The sequence below is a fragment of the Nanorana parkeri genome, unplaced genomic scaffold (assembly GCF_000935625.1).
Source record: "Nanorana parkeri isolate BGI_ZX_2015 unplaced genomic scaffold, ASM93562v1 scaffold716, whole genome shotgun sequence".
Lineage (NCBI taxonomy): Eukaryota > Metazoa > Chordata > Amphibia > Anura > Dicroglossidae > Nanorana > Nanorana parkeri.
This window is the reverse complement of record NW_017306984.1, coordinates 510,574-523,528: the sequence shown is the minus strand read 5'-3', so window position 1 is coordinate 523,528 and position 12,955 is coordinate 510,574. Positions and strand designations below refer to the sequence as shown.

General features: G+C 41.2%; 1 protein-coding gene across 1 annotated transcript in view; it reads left to right on the top strand.

Moving 5' to 3' along the window:
• The first annotated feature begins 2,734 nt into the window (after positions 1-2,734).
• The window catches only part of LAYN (layilin), a 25,210-nt gene continuing 14,989 nt past the window's right edge, over positions 2,735-12,955 (top strand). Inside the window, exons 1-2 of the mRNA XM_018564024.1 lie at positions 2,735-2,978; positions 4,491-5,044. Coding sequence (XP_018419526.1) covers positions 4,969-5,044 — 76 coding nt within the window. The 5' untranslated portion in view covers positions 2,735-2,978; positions 4,491-4,968. The remainder of the gene's footprint in view (positions 2,979-4,490; positions 5,045-12,955) is intronic.

The window sequence follows — 12,955 nt, the reverse complement described above, 5'->3', positions numbered from 1 at the left end:
GTGGGATTGGGATGGTGGAAAATGAATTTTTAGAGTGAAGGTCTGCTTAAAAGGTAAACACACTTATATTATGACTTCCTTCTGATGGTGTCCAATGATTTTACCACCTGCCTCGGCTGTCAGGGACATTTGCTTGACATCTCTGCAAACCAGGGGATACATTTAAAAAACATTTCACCTAGCCATATGCAGTTCTCAATTAATTCCTATGCTCAGAAATAAAGAAATGCTATTTGTTTCTTTATTTTTTCTTACTTTTTTATCACTTTTTTTATTTATTTTCTACATTTTTAGCTTGTCGTTTACTTTTTTTTATTTTTTTATCATTTTCTATCTTATTATTGTTTATTTTTTATAATTATTTCATTATTATTTTTTAATATTATTTTTACTTTTTAATGACTTTTTTTTATTTTTTTCATTTAATTATTATTTCTTATAATTTTTTTAATTTTTATAATTGTTTTATTATTTTTTATCAATTTTCTTTCACTTAACTTTATTGCTATCACACAGGAGAAAACAATCCCCTGTGTGATAGCAATTGGAGGTGACAGGTTCTCTTTATTGACCCTGTCACCTCCAAAACAGGAGTTCTAGCACAGCACTGGGCTAGAACTCCTGTCACAGCTGAGATGGGAAGCGCACAGCTCTCCCCTCTCACTGTGTACATCGGCGGCAGGGACAGGAGACAGACTCGGCGGCCGGGAGGAGGACAGGGTCCCGAAGACAGAGCCAGCAGAGAGAGGTAGGTGGGGGGTAGGACGGAGTCCCGAAGACAAAGCCAGCAGAGAGAGGTAGGTGGGGGGGAGCGCGGCGAGTGGAGGACGGACAGCAGCACACATTTTACAAGTGATTGCACCGACATCGCCGCAATCACTTGTTAACGAGCGAGTGGATTCCCCCCACTACATTTAGACCTGCCTTCCCAAAGCAGAACTAAATGTAGAAGGCAACTTAACGTCCGTCGCCCGCAACTGTATGTCCCGGCCGTCGGGGGACTCCACACCGCTGCCGCCCAGAGGCCTGGCCTTGGTGGCCTTGTGGGGAATCCGGGCCTGTGCTCCTCGGCTCCATCTAGTGGCAGGAATTCTGTGTGAACGGCATTCATCCAGCATGTGGCTGGGCTGAAGTTTTTTAAAACAACCTCTACATTTTTTCTAACATTTTCAAGTGTGTTTGTTTTGGCAGAAATTTATTATTAATATTATTATTACTATTCAGGATTTATATCAACAGTTTGAGCAGCATTTTACAAAATGGAGGAAGACAGTTCAGTTACAATACAATTTCAGTACGGGAGGGTTAGGAGGTCCCTGCTCGTTAGTAGATGCAATGACATGACTGGTAGGGCAGAGGTTTATGTTTATAGTTATTTTTTTTTTAGTTTCAAAAGATTTTTATTTTTCATAGTTATTTGTGAAGCATATGTATACCTAATTACTAAAATCTCATATGAGCTTTAACATAAAGCGTTGTCTTTATTAAAATTATTCCTGTTGAACTGCCATGAAGGCCCTTGTTCAGTCACTTTCTGTTATGAGGTGCTCCTCGATAGAAAGCTGAGCAGAAATAAATAGGTGGTAGTTTTCCAAAGGCAAACATCCAAAATGTAAGTATAAATGTCTAATTTCTAAATATAAATGTATACAGGTTACTATAGTTCCAGTTTAAGTAATAATCAAGAAAACATTTGAGTAAATACACGCATTTGTAGAAAAATAAATATATCGCGAGATAGTACAAAACAATGTCCATATAATCAAATTTCAATGAGGCTACAAGAAGGGACAACTCAAGCAAGTAAAATGAACCAACAGATGGATCCAGACCGTCCCATGCAGGGAGGTCAAACATGAAATATGCTCAATAATAGAGTGTGCAGACTGATTTTTTTCTTTTAAATAACTGTCAGGTGGGAGATGACAGTATGCTCTGACACTAAGACACTAAGCAGTTTACAGTTGGGATAATAGCAACTTTCAAAAATTGATCTGGCACGTGCATCTGGGGGTTGGGAGGCAGGGGTGATGAGGGGGGATGGAGGAGGGGTGTTGGGGAAAGAGGGGGGGGTTGTTTGGGGAAGATGTTATGTATAATCGTTAATTGATGTATTAAGATTGTGCCCCCACTTCGGTGGGAGATGTTTGTAAGAATGTATGCCTACCTGAAAAATTAATAAATAGTATTTTTAAAAAAAAATTACAACAGGTGGTCAGAAACCGAAAGAAAAATTGAACACTAGCATAAACATGTGGGGTGGAGAGAAAGAGGGAGAGGGGGAGAGAAAGGGAGAGGGTAGAGGGAAAAAGCAAACACATATACAGGCAGGGAACATTCTGTTAGATGAAAGAGAAGAGAGGAAGATGGATGATGTGCTGCTGCTCTTTCTTTGTCCAATCAGAAAACTGGGGCATTCTAAAGGAAGCTGTGCTGCCACTGCAGTGAAAAACAAGCTGTGGCAGGGTATTACTGAATCACATAACTGGCTACACAGAATTACAAATCTCTTGGCAGCTAAAACAGTTCCCATATATGTATTTTATCTGCGTAATTAGTTGCTTAAAACTGTGGGATTTTATAGCTTCTCTAAGACATTTTTTTTTATTCCACTTGCACTGCTAATACGCAGTATACTTGCATTCACTCCATGAATAGCTTCTTTTACACATTCCATCCCCTCAGTTTATACACAGCAGGATTTTCAACGTTTCCACTTCTGGCTGCAGCGTATGGTCGCTGCTCTGCAGCAGGGGGAAAAGGAAATAGTCTTCAGCTTTTTGAAATACACTGTGCTTATAATAGAAAAAGAGAAGACTGCAGACAGCTGAACATTCAGCCTCTCACCTCGGCCACCTCAAACAACAACAAATCTTCTGATGAATCAGGAATATGGATCTCACTTACTCGGGACTGCAAAGCCACCGTTGATCCCAAACTCCCCCTGAAGCCTCAGCGTTATGGATATTTTCTGCTGAGTAAGTTTTCCATTGAGGAACTCCTGAAAAGTTAAACACCTCTATGTGTGCAGAGGCTTTGTGCTGACGCAGCTTGCAGTAGAGAGAAAAATGTCCATTTTTTGTAAATGCTAAGAAGGTTTTAGGAATCAATATCTGTCTTACTATAGGAACAGCATGGAGCTAAGATTTATTTTTTTCCACATTTATTTTTTTATTTTTTTCCACATAAGATGCTGTGATTTAATGACTGCTGGGCTATCTTGTTAGAAGAGCAGAGCTTCATCAGCAGGCTGTCAGAATATTTAATAACAGCAGGGTTCATCTGTTCTTTGGCTCTTTGGCTTTTATTTATTACTAGCCACACTGTCAATTCTAGGATGGGAATGTTTGTGGCTATTGACTACATTCTTATCTAAGTGTTAAATTTAAGAATAAATTCTTGGTTTCAGGAGTCTAGTTTTTGCATTTTCAAGTTTCGAACCCAAGTCATCCATTTTTGTTCCCTTGCAGCATATAGTTTATAAGATAATTACTAATTATGCTCAGAATAACTTATTGCATGGCTGAGATTCCAGTAACTGTTGAAGATGTAGTCAATAGTCTGACTATTGATAATGGCTGTTCGATCACTGGATTTCCACTGTATGCCAAATGGCTCCATATGGATCCTGATTTCAGTTTAAAATAATACAGAGAGGAAGGAGGGGGGTGGATAGGGTGACCCTAGAAAAGGGTTTTAAAGCTTTTTTACATGGGTGTCCAAAACTGAACTCATGTTTTTCTACAGAAGTGGGGTAAAAGGTGGTAGTACGATGAACGGCAGAATGGGACAATATATGGACTATTGGTCTTTATTTAAGCCCTCAGGGGCAGGGCCCTCCTTACCATCTTGTTTTGAATTGCATTGTAATGTCTTCCTTATATTGTGAAGCGCAAACTGTTGGCGCTATATAAATCCTGTATAATAATAATTTAAGGCTTTGTTAGGATTAGAAAAAAACTCAAATGCTTCATTTTTTTCTTGCACCATTCTGACATCAACAATATATGGACTATTGCGCTTTATGTAAGGTTGTATTAGGTTTATACAAGAAAAACTCAATTGCTGCATTTTCTTTTTGCCCCATTCTGACATTTACAATATATAGACTATTGCTTTGTATGTAAGGCTGTATTAGGTTTATACCTAAAAACTCAACTGCTGCATTTTTTTCTTGCACCATTCAGACACTGACAATACATGGACTATTGCTTTGTATGTAAGGCTGTACTAGGATTATAAAAGAAAAACTAAACTGCTGCATTTTTTTCTTGCACCATTCTGACATTGATCTATTCCATGAAGTTGGTACATACAACAGTTGTCTATGCATTGTTCTCTATCTCCTCCTGTCTCTTTTTACACAAAAGTAATAAATAGGGATATAAAGCAAAGGCACCATGTGCACGTAGTCTTAATGCATTTTTATTGTAGATTATACAGTCTTTGCACTTTTAACCATATCTGCATCTTTTTTTTGCTCTGTCCAGTATATCAACTGAAAGTATCAGTCACCAGTAACCAGAAATCACTTATGGAAGGAACCTTAGCATCTGGATTTAAAGTATATGTCAGCTACTACTGGAAGCTGCTTTAACAACGGCAACAATAAATCAAGAAGGTTTTACGAAGTCATTGCTTTCAAGTAATTAAACAGACAGGGCTCAGCTTTGGGACTCCCGTCAAGTTCTTACTTTAATGAAGCAGAAATCGAGCAGCTGCCTGGATTGGTTTGGCGGAGGCAGAATCCTGCCCCTCCAGAAATGTGCCTGATAGAATTCTATTGATCAGTGTGGTGTTCGCCTTACGCAGTAGTGAGTGGTGCTCTCTACCTGATCACTTGTTCAGTGAAGAGGTACATAGAGGATGTTCTTCCTTACCTGCACATCTGGACTATAAGCATCAGCACCACTAAGCTGAGAACTCTAATGTCAGATCACACCTCAAAGATACAACACAACTGGAATAATGGATCTTCTCAAAGCTTTTGTCAGCATTATCATTTTCTGGTTTCATTCTTGTAAAGGAACAAGACTGCAAAGTGGTAAGTACAATATATACACTTAGACAATGCATAGTATTTCTACATTTGATGCCGATCATATTGATTTCTCAACCTATACTTGTTGGATTTCACTTTTCCTTATGCAGCTGTGTCCTTATTCTAACATAAATATGTTTCTGAAAATCGAGTTTGATTAATATCGAATTTTTCCTTTGAATGTATTTATTGAGTTATTGATTGAACTACAGGTGCATTTATTGTTAAAGTGTCTGTAAACCCGATCACTAAAGCCTCATATAAGTATTAACATGAAGGTCTTTTGTTCAGTCTCATCCTGTTATAGGGTGACAACACTTTGTCCCTGTCCTATAATTGTTCTCCTGCGTTGTTACCCAGGCTTGCGTTGGAGACCACATGTGTTGCTTTTAACACCCATTTTGCAGGCATGGTCCACTGTTGTACCTAGTAGGAAAACCTGTTATAGGTTTTCCTACTATGTGCATACATATATACAGGAAGTGGCTGAAAAGAGGCTGCAGGAGTTAAGTAGCACTGAGATGCAACATATTGCAAAACCAATATTTTTATTAAAAATAAAAATTGATTGTATACGCCGTGCATTAGAAATCTAAATGTAATTAAGTTAGTATTTGCATCTACTTTGATGTTCTGCAAAATGCATTGCCTCATAGCAGCCACTATGAATTAATGTTCCATTTTGCCTGACCACTTATAATGTGTTACCCAATGGATGTGCTACCCCCGAGACCAACCCATTTTCTGAATATTAATCTCTGACCACTTATAACTCACGAAAGAGAAAATCCAGCAAGTTGATATGGGTTAGAATACTTTGCACATCTTCAGTGCCTCTTTGTACTGCCTCAGTAGGGTTTCCAAACACTTGTAATATGTAAATGCACCTTTGCTTGTGGATTGCCTTACTTACTGGCAGCAGTGACAGGTGCTGCATGCACCATTGTGAGAGTCTTTTGAGCAGCTCAGGTTATATTTAAGCATTTCACAGGCTCTCACAGTTCCCTCACAGATGTAATTTAGCTGGATGTGTCTCCGGTAGAATTCCCCTACAAATATGTGCTTGGCAGAGAAATCAGTGTATGAAATGAGTCACTAAATGTAGATTTGCACAACTTCAAAATAAATAAAAGTAAAATAAATAATCTCTAGATTATGTAACCTTCTAGGATCATTTAGTTGCATTATAGGTATTCTGTTTAATATTTAAAAAACAATCTGATCACCAACATTTTTTGGGCCACTAGTAATTGTGTACTATGAATATAATGCCGTGTGTGCAGCAGTGACCCCCTCGCAATTGGTGAGTGAAAATTGTGTGGGGGCGAGTGGAATGTCATCGATGGGACACTACCACCACGGCGATTGCTCACTTCTGTTCTCTCTTCTCCTCGGCGGCTGCAGCTGCCGAGGAGGAGAAGAGAGAACAGAAGCGAGCGATCGCCGCAGCGGTAGTGTCCCATCCCTGGTCCTGCCGGTGGCGCACCCCCTCGATGACATTCAGTTCGGCTGTCTTCCCTTCAGCTGTCTTCTGCAGCTTCCTCTGCCCACCTCAGCTGCCGTAGGCTGGAAGGAAGACTGCAGAGACACTGTTGGCCCGGCCAGAAAGTTATGCAGCAGGGGAAATAAAGTTTTATCTCTGTACATGGAGGATCTCTGTCCCACCCCCCACCACCACCACGAGGAGAAAGAAGAGGGCATCTGAATACCATCAACTAAGTGCACTGTAAGTCCATTTTTTTCTTCCTTACACCGCTGACCTCGGCACTGTGCGCCACACTGTCCTCTGCACTGTCTATCACACTGACCTATGTACTGTGCATCACACTGACCTCTGTACTGTGCGTTACATCACTGACTTCTGTACTGTGCGTTACACTGACCTTTGTACTGTATGTTACATTACTGACCTCTGTACTGCTGACCTCTGTACTGTGCATTACATCACATAAAGAAAACTATGGAATAAAAGATATAAATTACCACTGATGTCTATGGGAAACACAGAGAGATAAACAGCATTAAGGCTGTAATGGCACTTGTTAACCAGCAGTACATTTGGCTAATAAACTATAGGAAAGTGTGTGCAGAGATGGTGAGAGGAAACAGAAGATTTACTAGAGATGAGCAAACTTGAAAGGTTTGATCAGCTCTGGTGTTTCAAAATTTTTGCAAAAAATTGTGGCGAATGCTTTGGAAAGTCCCAAGGGTAGAAGGGTGGGGGAACTGGTGTCAGTGGCAGCTAAGGGTGCCCAGGCAATAGCTGAAGCAGATATAAGGCAGAAATTGCCTTTGGAGCAGCCTTTGGCTCCTTTCTCCCAGAAGGCTTTTAGGAATCTGAACAGGCAAAGATACCATTGAATTTACAATACATCCAAATTCAAAAAAATTTGATCCAAATCTATAAAATTTCTGCTATAGTCCAAGAAACATGAAACCATCTCTCCTGTAGGTCTGTGCAGTTAAAACGCATGAATATAGACCAGGCAGTATACAGTACATCCTGTAACAGCACATTACAGCAGTAATGTTTGCTAAAATAATTGCATGACAAGGGGCACCGCTTGAAAAGGTGCCATCATTTATATGTGCCTACAGCAGCATGTCATCTAAATACAGCTAATGCTAGCATAGCCACAGAAGTACTCATATACAGCATAATTGCACTCTGATTTATTGGGATTGGTTTACTAAAGGCAAATCTGCTCAGTTTGCAAGGGCATTTTCCCTTAGCTTAGAGAATGTGGTGAAAAATCACTTTGGAAAGAATACCCAATCACAAAGAATAATAAAATAAATATATTTTTGCTTGCGCAAGATTGCATGATGGAAGTCAGCAGAGCTTCATCCCATTCACTAAGCTAAGTGAAAACTCCCTTGCAAAGTGCACAGCCTGTTTGCACTGGTAAATCAATCCCGCTGACAAGACATTCTCTTTTACCACTGTAGATTGTAACTGGTTTAACTAAGGTCATAGGTATAGCAAAAATGAAAAAATGCAACCAAACTAGGCTTCAGCAATTAATATATATGTGAGTTTCCCAAACTGATTGTAAAAGTAAGGCTACACATATGACAATTTAATCAGCCCTGTCCACTAAAGTAGATACATTTCTCTCTACATAGGTTTCCAGTCCAAGTTTATAAATTAGGGCTTTGGCTTAGTTGACTCACTTATTATATTTTATTATTATAGTACCTTTTTCCAACATCTGGTTTTCTCTTCTATCCTTTTACCTTCATTCAGTGGCAGACCTAAGGAACTAAAGGGCCCTGGTGCAAGATTTATTCTCGAGGCCCCCTCTTCCTGCTCCCAAGAGGGGGTGCCGGGAACTGGATCTCACTGGCCCCCTAACCCCCCCAGCTCTCTCTACACAAAAGTAGCTTACACTCTAATGTCCCCCCATAGTCACACACTATTATTTCACATTCATATAGCTCTGACATATACCGTAGTACTGTACAGAGGAGCTTACACTCTAATACAGAATGCCATCATCTGTAGAAGACTACAAAGCCCAGCAATACATTATAAAGCAATGCAGAATAATAGTATATGAATTTGGTACATACTCTGTTCTGCCTCTCTGCTCTGGAATGCCGGCCTGATGTCTTGTGCAGAGGGTCTCAGGAGGGATGCGGCGGGCCGCAGGAGGGGTACAGAAGGTCTCAAGAGGGGGAGCTGTGTGGGCGGCAAATCGCTGTAAGCAGGTGCCAGGTGGTTCTACGCAGGACATAACGCAACAGAATCAATTTGAAAATGTTTATTTCTGAGCTGTGGTCAGTTATAAGGCAGAGTGCAGAGGTCAGCGGTGTAACGCAGAGTGCAGAGGTCAGCGGTGTAACGCAGAGTGCAGATGTCAGCGGTGTAACGCAGAGTGCAGAGGTCAGCGGTGTAACGCAGAGTACAGAGCTCAGCGATGTGACGCAGAGTACAGAGCTCAGTGTTGTGATGCAGAGTACAGAGCTCAGCGGTGTGACGCAGAGTACAGAGCTCAGCGGTGTGACGCAGAGTACAGAGCTCAGCGGTGTGACGCAGAGTACAGAGGTTAGGGTGTGACGCACAGGGCAGACGTCAGGATGTGACGCACAGTACAGAGGTCAGCAGATGTGACGGAGAAAGAACAAGAACTTACAGTGCACACAGATGTTATACAGGTGCTCTGCCCTCTTTCTCTCCAGGTGGTGGTGGGGGGGTGTCCTGCATTTACTATGTTGAAGCCCCCAGTAGACTCCTTGTGTCTTCTCCCCAGCCAGGTCCCGCTCTCCTGTAGTCTCCAGCCAATAGTGATGCTGCAGTCTTCCTCCTATAGCAGCTGAAGTGGGCAGAGGAAGCTGCAGGTGGCCGCCGGGCAGCCCGATCACTGAAGCAGAGACATAGTAGTGACAGCTGAACAGATTCTTCTCCTCCTTGGCCGCTCTGTGGCTGCAGCGACTGATGAGGAGAAGAATCTGTTCAGCTGTCACTACCATGTGCCTGCTTCAGTGATCAAGAGTGGCAATCATTCTTCTCAGCTCTCTCGTCTCAATGAGAGGAGAGAGCTGAGAAGAGTGATCGCTGCTGCCGCTGCCTACAATCCCCGGCCTACAATCCCCGGGACGTACCTCAGTGGGCCCCTCAAACACCTTGTGCCCCAGGGGGGCTGCACCGCCAGTAGTTCCGCCCCTGCCTTCATTGCTTATTCACTCTCATTCTCTCACATAGTTCTTTCTTTTCATACTATTTTCATTGTTGTCTCTCCACAATTCTTTCTTCTTCCTCTTTTCCTAGCACAGTTTTTTTAATTCTCTTAGATATCGAGGAAGTGGTTGGGGTTCACAATGAAAATACAGCTGACTGCCTTAATTATAGGTTTCGACGTTTCCCTGCAAATGATATGTTACTGTATTTCTGGCTCCTGTATTCTGCCAGTGTGTTGTGAAACTTGCTGATACATATTTTACATTGTTTGATCTATATACATTTTTTCTATTGTTTTATTTACAAAAACAGTAATAAGTTTAGATTTCCTATGCCGTCTGTCCTAATCTTTAAAAATCAATTTGGGCTCTGTAATACGTTTGACAAGGTCATAATTGTGATCCAGATAAAGTTCTCTAGCTTCCGAGTGAGGTTCCTAAAGCACACACACCAAGCTCTTTACCTTTTGGCATTGCCTGAACAGAAGCCATTGTAGCCCCTACAACAATGCTTTGGTATGTGGTCATGTGACTGACGCCAGAAGGCACCAGGAGAATAAATTGCAGAAAATATAAGCACTGCAGTGCTTCCCATTACCATTTATAGATTTGGATTTTTCTTTTCCGTGTTACCATGACCAAGTTCTCATCTTTGATGCACTTCTGGCTTTACTTTTTCTGTGGCTCCATGTCTAAAATAAGTACCAGAGCTGTGTTACCAGGGTTTGCACATACATACTAGGAGTCAGTTACATTTGAAGTGTAGGAGGAGACCCAAGTACCCGGAAGAACCGCACACAAGCACAGAAAGAACATGCAGATTGTGTCATGGCTTGGATTCAAACCAAGGACCTCAGTGTTGCATAGCATAAGTGCTAACTACTAAGGAACTGTGCTTCCCCCTTCTGGTCATTTAAAGAGCAATTTTTTGTCACTTTGTTGTTTTTATATTTATTGTCAAACTAAATTTTGTTAAATATGTTTCCGTCTTCATTTTATTAAGTACAACCTTTCAGAGCACCCATTCTTCCAGAAAAGATATCTCAGCACCTCTTTTACTATTTATGAATGTAAGGAATCAAGCCAGTTTGGATAGGGTTGTGCTTTTAATATAGGTCTTTTTCAGATTCATGGTTTAAATGGCCACACACAGAGGTACAAAGATTCAAGAATACCTGAAATTTGGAAGAACAGGGACTCCAAAAAAGATAAATCATTGTAGCTGGGTTACATTATATGGTCATTTTAAATACAAATAATGTTTATTGGACTTTTTGTCTGTAACAAAATGTTATGGAATTGATTTACTACAGCAGTAGAGCATGTTCATGTTGCAAAAGGAATTTTCACCTAGCTTAGTGAATGAGGTCAAGCTAAGTGAAAAAATCACCTAACATCCATATGTTACTCGGCATTATGTCAAAATAAATGGGTTAGTAACACACCCTAATGTCCTAGAATCACAGATGATGTGTGTCGCCTTAGTATGTCGGGGTACCATTCAAAATTAATGTTATGTGTGGTACCGCAACACAAAAGTGTGATTCAGGACATCATAAAGCGATAAAAACTGTTACATCAAGCATGTCAAAGGCCAAAACTCCAGCAAAACATTACTTCATGGCAAATAGTAAAGTAATGATTGGAAATCTGTGCTCACTGAAAGTAAACTATAGCTTCAATTTGAAAACAGATAATTTGGATGCTGTTGGTTGCAATATCAATATAAGACTAGGAACAGGATACATAACTGGGGGAATGTGGATTACTGTGCTTGTCTCTCAGGAGATTTGTAAATCTGACAGGTACAAAAATACAAAAATTAGAGAGGTGTTGAATGGAGTGTTATTATACTAATGATACTGTGTATGTTTTCTATTTTACTGCTACTACCAGAGGATAAGATGCATAAACCAGGTATGTTTCTATTAACTAAGAGTTTCAAGATTGGAATGCAAATTGAAAAACTCAACTGTTGACAGAGGTTCTGATACTTTGTGATGGTTGTATATACTCATAAATAAGAATATGGACACTGGCACGCCAGATGCAGATCAGATGCGTCTATTTATTAACGTAAATGCAGCATATCACACTTGGTGCAACATTTCAGGGTCTCGCAGGAACCCAAAACATTGCACCAAGTGTGATATGCTGCATTTACGTCAATAAATAGACACATCTGATCTGCATCTGGAGTGCCAGTGTTCATATTGTTATTTATGCATAGAGACGGTTGTCATTCGTCAACCACCGTCGCACCCACCTAATCTACATGGAAGAAGCGATCAGGAGTGAGATGGGTACATGGATTGTAGGGTGTATGTACTCAATCACGTTGTTTGTGATCAGGCAATAATCTGTTACAAATGAACCTATGGGGTCTATTAACGAAGCAGCCGAAGGATCTAGCCGTAGCTTAGGCTGATCCTTCGGCTAGCTTTGGCCCCAGGACCCCTTCGGTTCAGTAGAACCGAAGGGCTGCTGTACGGGCTATTCACTATATCCCGTACAGCTCCCGAAGTCAGCTGGGGGGGGGTTAGTCGAGCCGAAGGCCGACAGCCTGCTTCTGACAGCTGGGCGGAGCCAGCCGTGATCTTACGGCTGGCTTCGGCCACTTGCAGAGAGATCAGCATCCCTGGTTACCAGCTAACCAGGGACACTGATCTCCAGACAGCCTAACTCTCCCGGGCACTCCGGGAGTCTCCCACTCCCGGACGCCCAGGAGAGAAACACTGCTTTTTCTTTTTTATTCTAAAACAGAGCTGTTGGCTGACGTCAGAATAACAAAACAAAAAAATTTCACCATAGGAATGCCTTGCTAGATTCCTATTGGCTATTTCAATTTGCAATAGCCAATAGCAAACTAGCTATTGCACCCACCCACTGCTGCAGTTCTCCATCAGGTCCCCACTAGTGATTGACAGCAGCAGAGGGCAGGTACAATAGCTAGTGTGCTATTGGCTATTGCAAATTGAAATAGCCAATAGGAATCTAGCAATGCATTCCTATGGTGAAAAAAAATTTCTTCTTTTTTTGTGACGGCAGCAAAACTGCCGGCCAATAGAAAACAGTTGGGTGGAGCTAGCTGTCACTGCTAGCTCCGCACAATCATTTTCTATTTATTTTTTTCCACTTTTTTAACTATTTTTCTGTTCTGCTCGGTCCCACAGCGGGACCGAGCAGAACAGCCGAGCCGGATGCCGCTCCGGGATTTCAGCTATTCACTCACCG